Source organism: Cibotium barometz, chromosome 65 (assembly GCF_041138505.1).
Source record: "Cibotium barometz isolate CiBa-2024 chromosome 65, ASM4113850v1, whole genome shotgun sequence".
Lineage (NCBI taxonomy): Eukaryota > Viridiplantae > Streptophyta > Polypodiopsida > Cyatheales > Cibotiaceae > Cibotium > Cibotium barometz.
The window spans coordinates 19,831,583-19,853,243 of NC_141110.1; the positions used below are offsets into that span (position 1 = coordinate 19,831,583).

At 41.1% G+C, this 21,661-nt stretch overlaps 1 protein-coding gene across 1 annotated transcript; it reads right to left on the reverse strand.

The window, feature by feature from the left end:
* Positions 1 to 11,335: 11,335 nt before the first annotated feature.
* LOC147603020 (eukaryotic translation initiation factor 6-2-like) lies at positions 11,336 to 20,827 on the reverse strand. The gene is made up of 5 exons (XM_086797419.1): positions 20,726 to 20,827; positions 19,571 to 19,631; positions 12,485 to 12,510; positions 12,036 to 12,146; positions 11,336 to 11,754 (listed from the first exon to the last, which is right to left on the reverse strand). The coding sequence occupies exons 1-5, from the start codon at positions 20,825 to 20,827 to the stop codon at positions 11,497 to 11,499; spliced, it is 558 nt and encodes a 185-aa protein (XP_086653545.1). The 3' UTR covers positions 11,336 to 11,496.
* Positions 20,828 to 21,661: the final 834 nt, after the last annotated feature.

The following is a 21,661-nucleotide window of genomic DNA, read 5'->3' on the forward strand; positions in this document are numbered from 1 at the left end:
TGTAGAGATGTTCCTACATAAGATACTGCTAGCACCATTCTAGACCCTATGGTGCTGAGTACTACACCACTCATAACAACAGTCGTGACCACCTCCACAACGTCACCTATTAGTCTCATGCCCTCAATCACAATTGTGGAAACCACGATCGCTCTGCAGCTCCAGGCCTAGTTAACACATCCATATTACCTACTAGGGCCACCGGAGAAGCCTTCACGCTATATCCTCTATTAATTACATCTCTCTCTACTTTGCCATTGCCACAAATGCACCCAAGAGAAAGGGGCATATATTTGCAAACAACTAGACCATTGGCATGATTAGCCCATATTTCACCAGCACCCATTGGAGCTTCTATATGACCCTCCACTTATCACAATCATGTTACTCCATCTGGATTCATGCCACTACACCCGCCCCCCGCCCGCAAGCAACACCCTTCATACCACATGTTGCACCTTTTATACCAATTACTCTAGTAATTGCACTACCAACCGATCCAGTAGATTTCGCACAAGCATTGTGAGAATAACGCCTGTACGAGATAATGAACGGAGTAGATTTGGAAAGCCTACATAAATTATGAAGCTCATGCATAAACTTAACAAAGAGGGCAATCCTAGAAGACACCTTGAAATTTTTGATCAAGTTTGTGAAGCCCTAGGTGAGAGGAATGAGCTTGCAAAGATCAACACCTACACTAAATGGCAAGGCTGATGATTGGTATCGAACCTTGAGAGTTTAGGAGTGTCTGAACTTTACGAGTCTCAGAAGGTTATTCCTATAGCATTTTGTGCGTAAAGAAGCCCTAGGTGAGAGGAATGAGCTTGCAAAGACCAACACCTACACTAAATGGCAAGGCTGATGATTGGTATCAAACCCTGAGAGTTTGGAGTGTCTGAACTTTACGGATCTTATAAGGTTATTCCTATAGCATTTTGTGCGTAAAGAAGCCTTGTGGAGTGTGGCTTCACAACTATACAAAGGTGAGAGAGAATAAGATGAGTTAGTGAGAGATTTTATTAGTTGACTTAAGCATTTGAACTCTCACTGTGCACTACATGAGCGGTTCCCATGGGCTTAAGCATAAGGATATCTATAATGGCTTGATCATTAGAGATATCACCATGCAGGATGAAGTCACAACTAATGCCATCTAGCTAGAGGATAATCTAATGATAAAGGGAGTTAAAGCTTCAGATTCTAAGTTTGTTTACCAGTGGTCAAAGCACCATAAATGTAAAATCTATAGCTCAAGGTAGTACTTTAGTGAAAATTACTTGGACTAACTTATCAAAGGAAATGAAGACTAAAAAAGCTCATGCTTTTTGCAAGAGGAAATGAAGACTAAAAAGCTCATGCTCTCCTAATAATAGACACATGTACCCAAGGAGAGAGCTTCACCGGTGTGTTTGATCCACCGCATGAAGGGAATACCACAAGTGAATGTCTTATTCTAAGAGGTTGTTACAATGGTAACTCTAGCTTCTATGGGTGATATGGTCATGAAGCTCAAGATTGTTGAACCCATCTATAGGATATTTCTCTAACACAACCAAATTATAGCTAGCCTTGCCAGCACCACCACAAACATTAGCCCTAGTACTTGTAATAAATCATGCCATTGTTAAGCATCCCGAACAATAACTTATATTCAAGAGCCTGAACAGTGCATCCAACATACCATTATCTCCACTAGTTTTAGGACCTTAGCCACCACCACCACTAAGTGTTACACCACTTCAACAAGTAAGATTTAAAGAGCCTACTGATTATTATCAAGAATATGAGGTTGACATCAAACCCATCACGCACTTCTTTGAGGATCCCATAAAACTTCACCCTGACAATTATGTAGTTGATCGGAGGGGAGGAGTCAAGCTAGTTTACTAGCTTGTGCCAATGTAGGAAGGGGTTGGGACATAAATGCTATAGGAAAAAGGATACCTCTTTAGTGTTACCACTGCCAAGGTCCCATCGAGTCTCAAAGTGCTCTATAAAGTTTTCTCAACTTAACTAGGCTGCATCCTCAAACATGCCACCTGCCACTTGTAATCATTGTGGCATAGTTCATTGGATTACAACTACCCCAAAAAACCTATGATAGCAAATCTGCAAATGGGACCCATCATTACACCACTCAACATGATTGGAGTGATTTATCAAACAAAAAGGTAATCCTTAAAAAAATCTGATCTTACACCCTGAAATGCTATCACTTGGCTACAAGCTCAGAATCAACATGTACTTGACCAACGATCCATTACCTTGGTAGTAGGGTCTAAAAAGAAGAAGAGCTATAGGAGAAAGAAATCGGTTTAAGAATGGGAAAGTAGGAGAAACGGAAAACAAAAAACTTGAAAACACCATAAGAGCTAGTCTTCATAAGGGGCCTAGATGAGGACTTAGATTCCCTGGATACACGAGCTGATTTTGAACATAGACAACCCAAAACCAAGGAAACAAAAAATCAAACACTAAAGGAAACTAGAGCTCTTGAAACTAAATCATGTAAAGTAAAACTAGGTTCTTATCTTGACCTTGAAAAGGAGATTGAGCAAGTCCAAGAGCTTTGTGATTTAGTTACTAAGACATGGGAAGAATTAGAACCAAAACCCAAATAGAAGAGAGTCTCAGACACTATGCACCCTAGCACCTTAATACCTGACTCACAAACCCTTAAAAGTGCCAAGTGTCATCATAGCAGAGACTAAGGCATCCACTACTCATAGTTTGATTCCTAATTGGTTCAAGGGACAATCAGAGTATGATAACCCTGAGCTTATCTCAAAGATGGATATTCGAATTTCACCACCATCTTAAGGGGGTGATGGGTTTGCCTCTAAACATCCCTAAACTCTTAGATTTTATGGCTCCATAGATAAGCACAATTATAACCACCCAGTTGAGTGGAGATCTCGAGTTGTTTTAGTAATGAAAGCTCTTCTTAATGGAGAACTCAACATGGGATTACCACCATTCACGGGCCGACATGCATAAGGCATGCCCCCGTTATGCGATGGAAACACCTTGAGTCATGCCTGTATCAAAACCCCCAGTGGAAGAAGAAAACACCAAGTCTGTGTTAAAATTACACTCAATAAACTGAGTCTAATGCATTGCTACCAGTCTACCAACGGCATCACAGGAATGGGAGTCCTAGATGGAGGTGAGGGAGTAAGCATAATTACCAAAAAATTATGGGAAAAGATGGGCAAGATGCATCGTGAAGTCGCATGTATTATTGAAGTTTTATATATTATTGTCAAGATGGCTAATGGAACGGTTGCCAAATCTATTGGATTGTTGTAAGATCTTAAGATCAAGGTGCTTAAACATTGAGTTAAACATACTTTTATTGTTATGGACTTTTGTAAATAACTTGAATCTTATGAAAGATGTCCTTTCATGAGAGAAGCCAAGACAGTACATGACTGGTCTAAGAACCATGTCTACCTCTAATTCGATGATTCAATCACTAGGGTTGATCTTGTTATCGGGGATGCGTACATCCTATGGGTAATGGAGGATTATTGGAAAATTGTTTTGACACCACCATCCATTCAGATCCATTAAAATATTGTTATAGTTGTAGAGAAGAGACCGATGTGGGGAAGGACTCACCATAAGGATGGTGAAAAATAAGCCCCATAGAACCTAAAGATGATCTAAATTAGATACACATGATGGCCACAATTGATAGTTGGGGAACAAGAGGGTCTATGTGGGTTACACATGATGGTGAAGAACTCCCAAAGGTTGTGGCATTAACGAATGATTTGTGCTCTACACTCTGATATTGAAGGGATTGGATATAGTGAGCTTGAATCCACATGGGATGACTCTAACATAAGTGCACCGGTGGGTGATGAGTCTAAAATAAAAACCAAAAGTGACACTGACTTTGCAAAAACCATGAACAAAACACAACTAACAATATCTAAAGATACCTAGGGAAGTGAAACTAAAACACAGAGACTAACAGGTATGAAACCAACACTGAGTCCTAATCTAAAGAAAGGAATGAACATTCTTAAAAAACTAAGGAATATCCTTAAAGATGGCAAAGATGTGTTATGTAGCCAATCATCAAAAAAGGCTACAAGAAAGGATGACTACTATTGCTGCACTATGTTGCTGCATTCGATGCACATCACAAGCTCAAGGGAGAGAAATTACAGAAAGATACATGTTACCACCCTCCTCCCACTGAGTTAATAGCTAAAATGGATGTCATTGTTGAGATGAACCAAAGCTTAGTCATTTAGCCAAGCCAAAAAGAAAAAAAGAAAAAAGAGAGCTAGCCCAAAAGGAGAAGGAAGAATGTAAGGGAGAATGGCAGTGGTGCCATTCTCCCCTTCAAGGTGATGGGAGGCCTCAAGAATCGCAGCCATTGCCATTCTCCCCTTCAAGGTGATGGGAGGCCTCAAGAATCGCAGCCATTGCCATTCATCCTTGAACATATGGGAGAATGGCAATGGTGCCATTCTCCCCTTCAAGAGATGATGGGATGGGAGGCCTTGAGAATGGCAGTGGTGCCATTCTCCCCTTCAAGAGATGATGGGATGGGAGGCCTTGAGAATGGAAGTGGTGCCAATCTCCCCTTCAATCAAGGTGATTGGAGGCCTTGCAAATGGCATCACTGCCATTCTTCCTTGAATGTAAGGGAGAATGGCAGTGGTTCCATTCCCCCCTTCAAGGTGATGGGAGGCCTTGAGAATGGCACCACTGCCATTCTTCCTTGAACACAAGGAATAATGTGTTTAAGGAAGAATGACAGTGGTGCCATTCTCTCCTTCAAGGTGATGGGATGGGAAGCCTTGAGAATGGTTCTCCCTTTCAGGTGATGGGAGGCCCTGTGAACGGCAGCGGTGCTATTCTCACCTTCAATCAAGCTTATGGGAGGCCTTGAGAATAGCATCAATGCCATTCTTCCTTGAATGTAAGGTAAAATAGCAGTGGCGCCATTCCCCCCTTCAAGGTAATGGAAGGCCTTTAGAATGGCACCACTGCCATTCTTCCTTGAATGTAAGGGAGAATGGCAGTGGTACCATTCTCCCCTTCAAGGTGATGGGAGGCCTTGAGAACAGCACCACCATCATTCTTCAAATAACAATAGGGAGAATGGAAGTGGTCCCATTCACCTCTTCAAGGTGATGGGATGGGAGGCCTTTAGAATGGTAGTGGCGCCATTCTCCCCTTTAAGGTGATGGGAGGCCCTAAGAATGGCAGTGGTGCCATTCTCCCCTTCTATCAAAATGATGGGTGCCTTCAGAATGGCACCACTACCATTCAAATCTCCATGAATGTAAGGGAGAATGGTAGTGGTTCCATTCACCCCTTCAAGGTGATGGGAGGCCTTTAGAATGGCACCACTTCCATTCTTCCTTCAACGTAAGGGACAATGGCAGTGGTGTCATTCTCCCTTACATTCAAGGAAGAATGACAGTGGTGCCATTCTCAAGGCCTTCCATCACGTCGAAAGGGTGAATGGCACCACTGTCATTAAGGGAAGATTGGCACTGGTGTCATTCTCAAGGCATCCCATCACCTTGAAAGGGGGGGGGGGAAATGGCACCACTGTCTTTCTCTCTTACATTCAAGGAAGAATGGCAGTGGTTCCATTCTCAAGGCTTCCCATCACCTTGATTGAAGGGGAAAATGGCACCGCTGCCATTCTTAGGCATCACCTTAATGGGAAGAATGGTACTGTTTCGATTCTCAAGGCCTCTCATCCCATCACCTTGAAGAAGAGAATGGAACCACTCCCAATGTCCTTTACATTTAAGGAAGAATGGTAGTGGTGCCATTCTCAAGGCCTACTATCACCTTGAAGGGGGAAATGGCACCACTACCATTCTCCCTTACATTTAAGGAAGAATGGGAGTGATGCCATTCTTAAGGCCTACCATTAGCTTAGCTTGATTGAAGGGTAAAATGACACCCGTGCCATTCTCAAGGACCCCCATCACCTAAAAGGAGAGAATGGCACCACTGCCATTCTCAAGGCCTCCCATCACATCATCTGGAAGGGGAGAATGGCACCACTACCATTCTCCCTTGCATTCAAGAAAGAATGACACTAGTGCCAATCTCAAGGCATCCCATCACCATGAAGGGGGGAATGGCATCACTGCCTTTCTCTCTTACATTCAAGAAGAATGGCAGTGGTTCCATTCTCAGGGCATCCCTGGGGGGAGCTCGTTATATGGTGACTTTTATTGATGATGCCACCCGTAAGGTGTGGGCATACCCTCTTCGCTTGAAGAGTGAGGTATTTGGTATTTTTCAGAGGTTTCTTGCTATGGTTGAAAATTAGACCAGCAAGAAACTCAAGTGTTTACGCTCCGATAATGGTGGGGAATACATGTCAAATGCTTTTCAAGAGTTTTGTGATAGTAAGGGTATCAAAAGGGAGTTACCTCCTCCCTATAATCCCCCCAAAAATGGTGTTGCAGAGCATTTGAATCGAACCATTCAAGAGAAGGTTCGAAGTATGTTATCACATGCTGCGTTACCCCATGGGTTTTGGGCTGAAGCTGTGCAAACAGCTGTTCACTTGATTAATAGGACAGTGGGACTCAAAGTGCCTGAAGAATTATGGACGGGAAAGCCTCCCTCATATAAGCACTTGAGAGTGTTTGGTTGTGTTGCGTTTGTGCACATACGCAGGGAAGATAGGACCAAACTTGATCCCACGTCTCGCAGATGCATCTTTTTGGGCTATGGTGACAGTGGTGAATGGGGTTATAGATTGTGGGATCCCGAAGCTAAAAAGCTTATACGCAGTAATGATGTCATTTTTCATGAAACATGCATGTATAAAACAGCCCCAAAGACTCAGGAATTCAGAAGGGTTATTGATGAAGATGATGTGCATCATAGACAGCAAAATCCAAGGGCTGTACAGCAGCAAATACAGCCCCAAGAACAGCCCCGAAATGCTGTAGAAAAGGCTCATGTTGAACCTCAAGAGGTGGCAGAAGTGTTGCCTCAAATTTAGCCACAAAATATTGAGCAACAGAACATGGAAATACAGCAGGAAGGGGTGGTACATCCACCTATTTTTCCACAAGAGCAGGCTGGACAGCTAGCTTCAGGTGCTCCATGGGTCAGAAAATCTACACGACCAACTCGTCCTCCAGACAGGTTTGTTCCTGGGGTTGACTTTGTATTGCTTATAGATTGTGGAGGGCCCTCATGCTTTAAGGAGGCTATGCAGAGGGATGATCATTTGAAGTGGGAGAGAGCCATGCAATCTGAAATGGCCTCTCTGAAAAAAAATGCAACATGGGACTTGGTGTCTTTTCCTGCAGGGATGAAGGTATTGCCATGCAAATGGGTTTACAAGCTTAAGGTAGCACCTGCAGACTCCTCACCTAAGTATAAGGCACGGTTGGTTGCAAAGGGTTTCAAGCAAGAGAAGGGGATTGATTTTGATGAGATCTTCTCACCTGTGGTCAAAATGACTACATTGAGGGCTGTTCTTGCTTTGGTTGCACATGATGATATGGACTTATTCCAGATGGACGTGAAAACAGCTTTTCTTCACGGGGATCTCTATGAGGAGATTTATATGCAGCAGCTAGAGGGTTTTGCAGTCAAAGGGAAAGAGGGTCTTGTCTGTAAGCTCCAAAAGAGTCTCTATGGCTTGAAGCAGGCACCCAGGGAATGGTATCATAAGTTTGATGCTTTCATGAATTCTCAGGGGTACAAAAGAAGTGAGGAGGATGACTGCCTATACACCAAGAAGGCTTCAGATGGGAGTCTTCTCATCCTCATTTTGTATGTGGATGACATGCCTATTGCAGGGAGTTGCAATCAGGAATTGGTTGCAACTAAAGAAGGAGCTGCATAAGACTTTTGAGATGACAGATCTTGGTAATGTGGATGACATGCTTATTGCAGGGAGTTGCAATCAGGAATTGGTTGCACTAAAGAAGGAGCTGCATAAGACTTTTGAGATGACAGATCTTGGTAATGCCAATCATATACTTGGCATGCGTATTCTTAGGGACAGGGGTAAGAGAACTCTCTACTTGTCTTAGAAAGAATACATTGGGAAGGTGTTGAAACGTTTCAGCATGGATGAGGTGAAGAGTCTCTCTACTCCTTTACCTCCATATGTGAAACTTTCACAGGATGACAGCCCTAAGTCAGATGACGAGCGGGCTGCCATGGCCAAGATCCCTTATGCTTCTGTAGTTGGTAGTCTTGTGTACACTATGGTTGCTACACGACCAGATATTGCATTTGCAGTGGGAGTTGTTAGCAGGTTTATGGCCAACCCTGGCAAAAAACATTGGGATGCAGTGAAGGGTGTAATGAGGTACTTGAAGGGTACTCAAGATGTGTGCATATGCTATGGTAAGTCAGATGCATCTATCCAAGGATTTGTGGATGCAGACTATGTAGGTTGTGCAGACAGCAGACGGTCTACCACAGGTTATGTTTTTACATTCACTGGTGGTGCAATCTCTTGGATTTCTCGTAATGCAGAAATGCATTGCCTTGTCTACCACTGAGGCAGAGCATGTTGTAGCCCGCTGAGGCATGCAAGGAGGCTTTATGGCTTTCTCGTCTAGTGGGAGCTTTGGGTATTTCAGGAGGGATTCTAGTGTTGCACTGTGACAGTCAAAGTGCTATCATGTTGGCTAGGAACCCTGTGTTTCATGCCAAGACTAAGCACATTGATGTGAAGTATCATTTTATCCGTGAGGTGCTTGATGGTAAGCTACTTGAGCTTGTGAAAGTGCACACAGATGATAACTCTGCAGATGTTTTGACAAAGAGTCTGCCCTCAAAGAAGCATGCACATTGTATCAAACTCATGGGTGTCGGATAGGCCATTTGTCTTTTGGCCTGTACATTGTTGTATTTTATACATCACTTTTAGGCACATTGGCCTTTAAGTGGGAGATTGTTGGGGGTAAAGGCCCATTTATGCCTAGACCCCTATGACACCCTTATGTGTGTACATACTTGTACTTAGGGTTTTGTACCTTTCTAATATAAAACACGAGGGGTTGTGGAGTGTACCACACCACTCTCATTTTACACACCCACCATTGTGTGTTCTTGCTCTCACTCTCTCTCGCGCTCACTCCCTTCTCCTCTCACACCTATTGGCTCTGGAAGTGATTTGTTTGAGCCACATGTCATCTTTACATATAGGAACCACACCAAAGAGATTTTCTTGGCACCCAAGCCAAAGATCCCACCAAGAAACTCAGCAAGTGACACATGAGCACACTTTCCCTAGTCTCCACAAATCCCTCACCCGCAACTCCCCTTCCCCATTTCAAAACCATCCACAACATGTCTTGTGCATATTCACGTGGTGATGGTACATAAGGGATCTTATTGTATAATACCCTATGTTTCAAGGTACGAGATCTCTTGCCCTAGAATTTTGGGCTACACAATCTCTAATGGCACTTGTCCTCCACCAACCTGGCCTTGAGCCTGTAGGCTCGTTGCCACTAAAGGCACATTATGTGACTAGTGGATCACTTTTGATGAGGAAGTCCCAAACATTCACTCTTTACCCTTCCTTGAGTTCCCTATTCCTCGTCCAAACGGAGAAGAAGTAGAACTTGGTTCCGTGATAAAGGTACTTCTATAATGGCCTCTTCTGGGAGAGCGAGCACATTTGTGAGCTCACGTCTATATGTTCACGTGTCTAGGATATTTATGTCTCTAGTCTCACATGTCTGAGCTCACATCTCTAGGCTCATGTGTATGGGCTCGACTCTCTTGTCAAACATCTCTTGGCTCATGTATGTGTGTTCATGTATACATTGTACCCACATCTTTTTTTGTATATGAACTTGACTTACGTACTTTCTTAGTATGAAATAGCCCTACTTAGGACACGAAAATCTAGGATTTGGGCCTAAGACATGTTTGGTATACATTTTTACGTATTAATTATGTTTTAATTTTTTTAATAATTACTAAGGAAAATCTTCCAAGGACATGGGTAGGTGCGTCCATACAGGTCTTTATAGCTATAATGATTTATTTGTACTATATTAGGTATACCTACCTCCAGGCTCATGTTTGTAAGTTCATGTGTCTAAGCTCACGTATCCACCAAGCTCACCTCTGTAGATTCATGTATCGAAGCTCACGTGTCCATATTGACATCTATAGGCTCACATGTCCAAGCTCACGTCCGCAGGCTCACATGTCCAGATTGATGTCTTTTTCTACAAGATTGTGGACTCACATCTCCTACCTGAGAGCTAGTTTAACCTAGTTTTTGGTAGTTCCTATCATTTTTTAAACTTGATAGAGAGGGATTAAGGATCCTAGTCTTAGTAAATGATTATAATGCAACGAATTAAGTGTTTTTTATTGTTTTAGATAATTTTGCATACTTCTAGTTTTTCCATGCAATAATGTATGAATTATAAAAAATTTATGAAATGCATGCACAAAAAATGATAATCTCACTCCTAATGGAGCTCAATGCTCATGTTTTCAAAGTGGACTCCACTCCTAATCACAATTGCTAAGATAATTCTTGGATCAAAGCAAAGAGAATCTAAGCCTCTTAGACTCCAATTTCATGCAAATCACCAAAAAACCAAGGTTTACCCTACCAATAGATAAAATAGAATGCCCTAATATAAAGTAAACTTCAAATCAAAAGCAAACATAGAAACAAACACATCCAATAACTCTAAAACATTATGTTTTTTAGAGTTTGACCTCCTAATCAACACCAGCAAGATTGGGTGACCCATATAGCTTCGAATGGACACAAAAACAAAGCTAAGTCGTAGGCTAGTTTGCGATAGTGGCGCCAAATATGTTCAAGCCAAGAGCTTATCTTAGCCTTGTTGAAGCATGTGTTGTTAGGTTTTTCCTTAGGGCCACAAATGTATCTTCCCATGTGGGTGCACTAACTCGTCCGTCGTTTCCTCACTCTATTACCATGCTGGAATGCTCCTTGCTACAAGGATGAAGGGAGAGCTCTTAATGGCTAGATGGAAGCGAGAAGAGGTGGTCCTTTGTGATAGTTCTCTCGCACAAAGGTGGGGGAAGAAGAATCTATTGCAAGAAGAGAACCTACAATCAAACCTAACTAGCATCCATCCATCAAGCAAGCAAGATTCAAAAGCATAAAAGCAAGCAAGCAAGAAAAGGGAAGAAGGAGATCTCACAAGTAAACTATTGCAAGGGAATACTTGTCCATTGCTTACTATAAAAAATTACTTATATACAAGTGACTAATTTTCACACTAGGTTGGCCAAACTTAAAAATAATCCGATGTCTATTACTAGTCTTAAGTAACTATGTACACTAAGTCCATATTTGACATTAAGCTCACGGTAAGGCTATTGTATATATTCCAACGTCATCTTATAAAAGTTAAGCACATGTTCGTGTGCGGGTAAGATGGCAAAGCGATTTAAAGTAACTCAAGCAAGTGAAACCATATCAACCAATGGAAACAAGCTTTAGCAACATTTATTCCACTCAATGTGTTATGCCAGGGTATCAATCAGTGATGCCCGCATCTCCTGCACAATGGCACTAGGTTGAGCCTCCCTTAGCTTGAATACACTTTCTATTACAGAAAGCTCGGTTGCAGTAGTATCGAATCCACAGAAAGCCGTCCAGTCATTCACGACCAAGCCTGCTCCAATCACCTCACTTCCTCTGTTCACAGTCCCAGCTACCAAAGGCACTTGCAGCAAGGAAGACAACTCATCCAAATCTTCTACAGATGTGTGAGGATGAACCTGGTTCAGAAACATGACAATTAAACAAGCTGCTATTCCTTCCTTTAAAAAGCCAGAAAATGCAACTTGAACAACACCACCTTAAAAAGGCAAACAAAGTAAAGCCCATAAAGAGGCTAGACACGCAAATCCCCATTGCTTGGACGGTAAGATTGCTCATCCAAGCCTAACAGGTGGTTATGATGGTCCCCCTCTCCCCGCCATGAGCAGGAATCTTAATGCCTGAATGGAACTCCATGACCAATGATAAACCAGAGAACAAAGCAAGAACATGTACATACCAAGCCCCCTCTATTGGAAAAAGTGCAGTAGCTCCCAACCAGAATGTTGCCAGCAATTGTCTGTCTAAAAACCTCCACATTTAGCACATCAGCTATTAGCTCCTCTGTTTCCTGCGAAAACCATACATACAAGGATCTAAGATGCTCCACTTTTAAAATTACTTCCTAAAAAAGATTCCTTTGTAACTAAGTCTAGTTTAGATACTAAGGAACCCTATTAAAAAGGTAGCAAAGTCTGCATTAGAATATTCAGCTTTTGAAGAAAAAAAGAAAAAATAAAAATATGATGAGCAAGCTGCAAGAACTACCCCACTGGGAACAGGTGGTGAATCACAAGTCGTCTGTAATGGTCAGCACCAAAGCATGGGCAGAAAGATCATCCACGTCCCAATAGGCAGCCGAACATATTAAAGAGTAAAGAAACTTTATGTTATGGCAGGAGGGCTTACCGCTGTGAGTGCACATGTAAGGGAAACTCAATCTAAACTTGACCTCTCCTAAGTGAAACGTCCTCTGCAAAAGCCTCTAAGAGGACTGCAATCGCTATCTGCTGAACCAAGGTAAGAGAGTGAATCAGAATAGCTGTTTGCTGTAACTCATTTGGCAATTTCTCAGTTCAATCCATAAAGGAGGCGGCTGAAATATCCTCAGCAGAGCACTGCACTTAAATTTAGATGATACTCAGCAGTTTGAGCAAGCTAGACAGAACCTGGACAGGTGTAGATGGCTGGGACCAGAGAGGAGGTGGAGGACGTGTATAGGCTGGATGTTGTTATGTATCTACTATCTAGTATTTTAGGGACTGATCCAACAGGGTTGGCCTGCTGGGGGGGGGCAGGGGCGCCTAGGATTAGGGAAAGCAAGCGGATTCAAGTGGCTAGGGTTCAGATTTAATAAATCCAAGGTTATTGGCTATTTATGATTGGACTGTTGTTTATAGCAACAAGTAAGCACTATATAAATGAGTCATTATTGATTCATTGTGGTATGGACCTAGACCAAGAGGCTTACTCCTACCATGGACATGGTGGATCACATGTAGCCTTGCCGACGGCCCTTGTGGGCAAGCAGCAGTGATGATATGGGACGCCAAGACGCACTGGCATGGACTCATGGGAGTCGAACCTTAGGCCCTAGGTTGGGTGGTGAGCTTACCTACACCCCTTTTATTTTGTTTCTCTAATCTTGTTTATGGATGTGTATTAGGTGATCCTTGGGAGAGGAGACTCGATCAGTGGATTGTTACACGAGTCGTCGAGACTGAGCAAGCATCATGCTTTGCAACTTCTCAAATACATCCATCTTGTATAGGCCATGAAACAAGGTACCTGAGGCAATGAGGAATAACCATCATTTCTATCCTGAACTATACATTTGTTATTCCCCACAAATTTCACCGTCAAGAGACTGACAAGGCTAACGCCAAAACTGATAGCAAGTTCTTCTTAATGCCTGGCACATATAAAACTTTTGAAAGAGTAAATACGCCCCCATTTGTAGCAATGAGCACAACTCTACTAACTCCTTTGACAGCATATGAGGAACCATTTGCACATGTGATAGTTCCTGCACTTGGGATAGATTCCAAACATGGGAACAAACCTTTTTGTGAACTAATGTGCTTACTAGCACCACTGTCAAAGTACCAAGCATCCGATTCTGCCACTTCTGATTTTAGCTTATATCCACCATGTGAAGAAGCTTTCCCTTTGGCAATAAAAGCTTGGTCACCAACTCACATATTAGATTTATTTTGCCTAGACTGCTCTTCTTTGCAAGAGTACTGAAAACAGCTCATCAAATGTAACGGCATTTAGATTTCCCTTCATCATGAATCTAAGGGTAGAGGCAAAACTCTGATAAGAATCTGGCAATGCATCGAGAACTGTGGGCACCAATGTACTATCAGGATATATCTCATCCACACTAGCAAGCTGCTCCTTAAAATCTTTGATCTTGGTCAAGAAGATATCCATTAAGTCTCCCTCATTCATGTAGTCAGACTCCAACTATTTGCGCAGATATACAACACGTGCTTCATTGCGCACCTGGTATAATGCAGCAAGTGCATCCCATGCCTGTTTTGAAGTCTTACATGATTGACTATGAGCAATAATGCTTCGCTTCACAGAAAGTGCAAGCAATGTATGTACCTGTGCATCTCTTCCATCCCATCTCGTTTGACCAGCAGTGGGAGGTACTGGTGGTGCATGTGGAGGAGCCACATCTGTATCTGATTCTACTTTAAATGTATTTGCAGCACCTAGTTGCACTGGCAGATGTGAAACAGGACGAGTTTCACTACCACACTTACCACATTCCAAAGGCATTTAGTAACCAGTACATGCCTCATCATATAGGACCACAATGGGTAGTTAGTCCCATCAAGTTTGTCCTCAGCAGACAATATGTTAAATACATCACTAGTGCGCCAGCCATGACTTTCTACCAAATGCAAAATCTTTCAACACACTACAAGTACTCAGTATTCACTGAATGCAACCTTGGATGGCTTCCAACTACTCAATCACCTGTAAAGTGTATGAAAATTAACACAGAGTAGAGAATAGATTGTTACTGGGGCGGAAGTATAATGGTCGATGTTTGTTGAAGATACTGTAGATGCTTCTGCACACCAAATCTTTGCCGCTACACAGCCCAAACACCCAAAATCGAGCAGAACCAATCCAAAATGACGCCTTTCTAGAACGTCTACAAAAATCTTACGGTGCCCAAAACGTGCCCAAAACATGTCTGAATCATGCCGCGAACCCCTGAAAATTCGTATACAGCACACTATAGTATACATCTTCTGCTCCTAAGAGGGTATCTCAATCGGATACTGAAAAATAGGGTCATGGCGTGAGGAGGGAGGCAGACTACTAGATCAAGTGTCAAGGAAGCTAGCTTTGATACCAATTGTTGAAATTAGGGTTAGGGTTATAACAATGCACACACACAAGATAGAGAAGCTTGAGAGCACACAAACTCACTAGATTAGAATGAACAAATGTGTGCCAGATACAAAAGATAAGTACACACCCCAAAATGGGTAGGTAAGAGGGTGTACATATGCACAGGGAAAAAAACCTCCTAATGAGGGAAAAAGTACCCCGGCGGTCCTGTGCTCACACACATCACTACCATATAATGCTACAACCCTTCCTTGTATAGGAGTGTCTTAATGTGATCAACAAATAAATTATTAAAAATTTATCGACCTACATATGCATGAGACAATCCCAACCTTTGTAAAGTCCTACACATAGTCAATCTAGATGAGCATGATGGAATGTCAAGCATACAAATAATTTTAACGAGAGGAGCACACAAAGAGAAAAGAGTAATGATACTAGACTTTGCATACCATAATAGAGAGGACATACTGCACTACATTATGAACTAATTATAAACTAAAGGATCCCCAATTACCCAAGGAGATGAGGGTGGAGAGATCAAAAGTGTCAATGAAGTGTTAGTGGAGATTCCACAATCATGGGTAATCTCCTTGTGTTGCTAGATGGAGTTGCAATTGCTGGTGAGGTAGGTGGTGAAGTAAGAGGTGGCAGTGAAGTAGATGATCACAGGTGGAGAGAGTACAATTTTTATGCATTTATTTATCACTCCACTTATGTGTATTTTACATAGCAATTGAATTTCACTGGTTGTAAGAATTGAACTTCTTATTTACATTATCTCTATCACATGTGTTTGTTCAATGTGCATTTGTAGGATTATCATTTGTTCCATGCTGCAAAACCTTCTATCATTATTAACTTGTCCTTCCTAGTGCATGAAATTTATCCACGATTGTTTGATTGAGAGAATAGAGGGAAAAGTTAGTCACCACCGTATTTAATGCATGCCTTTTGACACTTTGCCCTTTAGCATTTGTATTAGAGGTAAATTTATAGTCAGTATCCATTGATGTAACCCATTCAAAAATAAAATGAGAGTGTCAAGAGCCCCCTTAAACACCATCTATATTACATACAAAGACTAATAGAATGGGTTGATAGCTAGCTGGCCATAGATTCATTTAAAGCACCCTTGGACACATACCTACATAGAGTGTGCATTTTGCATGACCATGCCCATTATCCAAGTGTTTGTGTAGCCATATTTGGTATTGATGTGTGTGAACACACTAGGACCAGCCAAGGCACTTTTTCCCTCTTTAAGAGGATTTTTCCATCTTGGGTTATACTTATCTTCTTTGTATAGCACACATTCATTATCTATCTATCATCTCATTTGTGTGCTCGCTTGAGATTCTCGAGTGTGTGTGTGTGTGTGTGTGTGTGTGTGTGTGTGTGTGTGTGTGCACGGGCACGTATGCGTGCATTCTTGCAACCCTATTTCAAACATTTGGTATCAGAGCATACACGCTCCTTGCACCTGTGCTATTGCCTACCCCTTACCCCAAGTTACCTGCCTTCTTAAATCGGATCAAGGAGCCCTTTTGGGAGAAGAAAGAGGACTGTGAAGTGTGCAGTAGTTTGTACTGGTACTGATTTTTTCGATCAAATTTTTGTTCTGGGTGTGTTTTGGGGATCGTTCACACAGTTTTTGATTTTTTACAGACATCTTTGAGAACCAAATTTACATTGTTTTTTATCAAATTCTGGAGTAGTTTCATCGGAACTACTACAGACGAGCGCGCAGATATATGAGAAAGCATCTATGGGCTTCACTTCAATGACATCGATCTCTACATCTTGCAAGTAAAATTTCTACTCACTATACTTTGCATTCCTTTCATACACCTTTCAGGTCTCCATTGTCAACAACCTTATTAGCAACCACCTTCGTTACATTAAAGAGCACTTAGCACTTTGCAAGTTACGTGATTACTTGCTTGGGTATTATTAGAAATGGGAGATGCTAAGTTGTGGCATGCACGCTTTGGTCACTTGAACTTTGATAGTTTGCTACGTTTGCATAACATGACATGGTGTATGAGCTATCACATCTTGAAGCCCCTATCAAACATGTTTGTGAGGGCTGTATTCTTGGAAAAATGTAGCGGGCATCATATCCAAAGATGGTTCATTTAGAGCTGTGCAAAAATTGTAGCTTATACATAGTGATGTATGTGGTCCTATGAGGACACCATCTATTGGGGGCCACCTCTATTTTGTCACATTTATTGATGATTATTCCAAGCATACCTGGGTATATTTATTGAAATAGAAATCAGAGGTTTTTATGTGCTTTAGGTACTTTGCTGCTATGGTTCAAAATGCTTCTTCATGTAAGATTAGTACACTGCGTGTACTGATTGGAGGGGGGGAGGGGAGTATATGTATAAGGAGTTTCATGCATACATGTCTAAGAATGGGATAAAACACGAATGTACTGTGTCCTACGCACCGCAACAAAATGATGGAATGTAAAAACATGTCTCTCATGGAGATGGCACGTTGTATGGTCAAAAGTCAGGAGTTACCTCATAGTTTCTAGCTAGAAGAAGCAGCCATGTGTGCAACATATGTTTTGAATTGGTGTCCTACAAAGGCTTTGCATTCAATTGGTGTCCTTCAAAGGCTTTGCATTCAATTGGTGTCCTTCAAAAGCTTTGCATTCAATTATCCCTGTGAAGCTGAAAGCACTCTAGGTTGTCTTGCTTATGCACTTGTGTCTAAGCAACTTGGTAGCAAGCTTGATGATAAGACTGTTAATTGTATTTTTGTGGGATACAGCTCGAAAAGTAAGGGTTACTGTCTCTATCATCCTGCTACTTGCAGATTCTTGCAAGTAGAGATGTTGTATTTGTGGAAGATGCAATTCAATCCTTACTTTCATGTAAAAAATAGCAAAATATATGTTCACATGACATATTCAACACTCTCCTTCCATTGTTTCATGCAGGATGCATTGATATAGAGCATTTGGGTAATCCAAGGAATGCTAAAAATCACCATTCCTTGGATTACCCAAATCCTTACTTTCATATAAAAAATAGCAAAATATATGTTCACATGACATATTCAACACTCTCCTTACATTGTTTCATGCAGGATGCATTGATATAGAGCATTTGGGTAATCCAAGGAATGCTGAAAATCAGCCCCCCACACAGGTTACAAATCAGCATGTTTTTGAGCTCATAGATCAGCCTATTTTGATGAGGCAATTGTGGATGATGCAGTTGATGAGGAAAGAAGGGAAATTACAGAGTGTAAAAGTATGCCAAAATGGCTGGTGCAAGTACTACGTGACAACAAATTGGCCATTCCTTTGCCTAGCAAAACACGTGCAGGCTCTCATCATGCATCTCTTGTTGTGATGCAGGTTATGCTATTTTCATCTTTTATATTTTATAAGTTTTTAGAGCTATGAAAATGGTGTTCAAAAAACGATGGTTGTATCTAAAAGGTACAAGGTAGACTATGTATCCAAAATTGCCCGGTGTATTTAAATAAACAAAAAATATGGATGCAAAAAATCTCACCAAAATAATTTTCTTTGTAACGATCTTAAAGCTTTCCAAATCTTCACTAGGATTAAAAGCTCACCTTGGCTCAAAAATCTTGCTAAAATATTACACCCACTTGTTTCCTAGCTAGCATCCCAAACCTTTAGATATGCAAGTGATTATTGGCATGATGGAGAATGATGTGTTCATGATAATATTTATTGCTAAGCCCTTTAAAATATCTTACAATTAAAATATATGACACACCACTGTGTTATGGCTCTTCCTTATATTCTCTTCTACAGGAATCCATGACTTTAAGATATCTTTTTCTATTGCATGACCTTATTTTATTATGACATGACTCTTTGTTTCTTTACTTACGTGTATGTAAATATGTAGATTTCTCTAATGTGGGAATCCTTCTCACTTCATCTTGAATGTGATGGTGCCTTTGTGTCTTTGCTTTTGTGTATGTACACAAGTTAATTTCTCCATTATGCCTATCCTTCTTGCTGCCTCTTGATTGTGATAGTGATGGATGGCGGTAGGATTCAAGCAAATTTTTGAGAAACACTTAATTGAAATAATCAACATATGTTCCCCTCTCAATGGTCCCAATTACCTCATGGTCATTTTGTTAACCCTATCTTAAAGTGGTGTCTAGATGCCCAATCACTACTTACTTATATAGTAGGCCTTTGCATCCCCTTGGAAACCCATTGAAGCTCACTCATTCTCATCATTATCCTGATGGTGCTAATCCTTTGCAAACTTCTCAATATCCTTGCAATGAATTTGGCAATACATGAGATGTTATCCTTGGCTAGAGATGATGGCATTGAAGGCTAGCCTAAAACTTTTTGTAAGCCTTTGAAGTGGAATGATAATCCATACGTTGTGCACTTCTTATTATTCATCACATCAATGCACTTACATCCTTGTGTTAATGGCTCACCAAAGTAACATAGTTAAAGCTCCACAACCTCATTGTTGATCCATGTGTGTTGGACGAGTGGCTTTAGTTACAAACTCATTATTGATCCATGAGTGTTGGAAGAGTAGCTTTAGTTACAAACTCAAGGAAAATAACCGCTATAATAAGACCCTTTCTTACCACCCAACTCAATGGTAATTGATGCATCATGGTCTTGTATTTTCTTTTCATAGTGTATTATCTAAAGTAGAAACAAAGTAAAAAACATAATGAGTGCACCTTTCTTGCCACTATACTTAACAAATTGTACTTGGGCGTCTACGAAATCATTAATAATCCCATGTACTATCACATAAATTATATCTTCTTTACATGAACAATGTCATTTGCAACATCAATGTTTGTTTGCTCTCTTATAAAATTATGTATGAGTCCCCAATAGAGCTTGTGTAGAGTGCCACTTAAATCTAGGACTACATTTATTGGTGAAACACATGCTAAGAATTGTGAATTTTGTCTTTTATCATAATTGTTATAACAATTGAATCTCCTTAGCCAAGCCCCATCACTTCCACAGAAGCTCAACATTGTTCTTAGGATTCTCTTTTAACACATTGATCATTTGACGTAGGACACCCAATATAATTGGAAAGAGGTTGTGGAAGAAATGACCAATAGTCAGCTCAAAGGCACACTAAGTTATGACCAATAGTCGGCTCAAAGGCACACTAAGTTATGACCAATAGTCGGCTCAAAGGCACACTAAGTTTTATGACCAATAATTGCAACTCAAAGGCACACTAAGTTATGAACACAATAATTATGACTCAACAGCACACTAAGTTATAGAGCAATTGTTTTGATTTAAACACACACTAAATACAAGTGATGAAGGGTGCAATAATTTATCGTTAAGGGGGGCATGCTGCCTTAGGATATAACGGAGGTGGATTTTATGTAGCTTGTATACATATAAAAAGGAGTGTTATGTGAACAAGATCAGTCCACAAACTAGCTTAAAAGTACGTGCCTCTTTCAAATGGGCTAGTGGATGAGTTGTAGTCACAATAAACATTTTCATGCACTTAAAATCTACTCCATCAACTCAAATGGTGTGGCACAGTAGCCTAAGAAGGTACATACCACAAGATAATTCTTATGGGTTTTGGTTGCTTTACAGATACTTTGCATGATAAGTATCAATGCTCTCATATGGTGATGCTAGGCAATTCTCTATGCCTTCAAGCAGTACAGATGTCAACACCCCGTATGTAACCTCAACGTGCAGCTTGTCAACTTGATGCATTAGGGGGTGGTTGGGCATTATTTGTAAACCTTCCATTTTGCATATTTGTAAAGCATTATGCGCTTGGCCTCCTCCTCCTCCTCATCTGAGCTAATTGTTTCCCTTTCATGCGTAGCATTTATAAACACCATGGTTATTAGCATAGGTGAGCTGCACACATCTTCATTGGATTGAGTTGAATTTGAATATATGTTCCCTTTGTTTAGACCATCCTAAATCTGGACCATAGTTTCATTCTTACCTATTTTTTAATCTGCCTTCTTCTACGTGGTTTAGATGGCTAAGATCGATAACTTAGCACCTACCTCATTTTTACTCTATCGTCAAGTTTAGGCACGAGTTAAACATTTAATGGAACCATTATATTTCTAAATTGTACACTAATCATGCAGAGAACTATGGTAGGATTGGTAGAAGTTGATGCCTCTCCGCTTTATTTATACACACGTTCCTTGATTAAATGATCCACTCCATATTTAGAATAGGTGTAAGCTGTAACACTTCCTCATTTGCACATGAGTTTGTGGTGAGTTGGCGTATTAATCTTAAGCAAGCACTTTGTCACTCTGTGGGGTCCTGAACAATGGAAACATTGCATTGGGACCCTCCTCATTATTGAGTTAGTGTCATGTCCTTTCCATTGAACAATGGTTTGGAAAATTGGTATTGGGGTGTAGCTCCTTGAATAATGTACAAGTGTGGCACAATATCCTATGGCTCGGTGGTGGCAATATACATATGTTGGGTACTCTATACATATCCTTTGGATTGCTTTGCACATTTTGCATAGGCTAGCCACATTAGCTCGAATAGGTGGTGATGGTAAAGCTAAATTTTCCCTTGGCGGCATATGCAAGGGCACTGGTTATAGTCTTGGGAGCCTATACATGGGGAAATCATGATTCCTTAAACACATACAACGAGCACAGTAGAGAATTTTCTTGGGTCACAGTAGAGAATTTGCT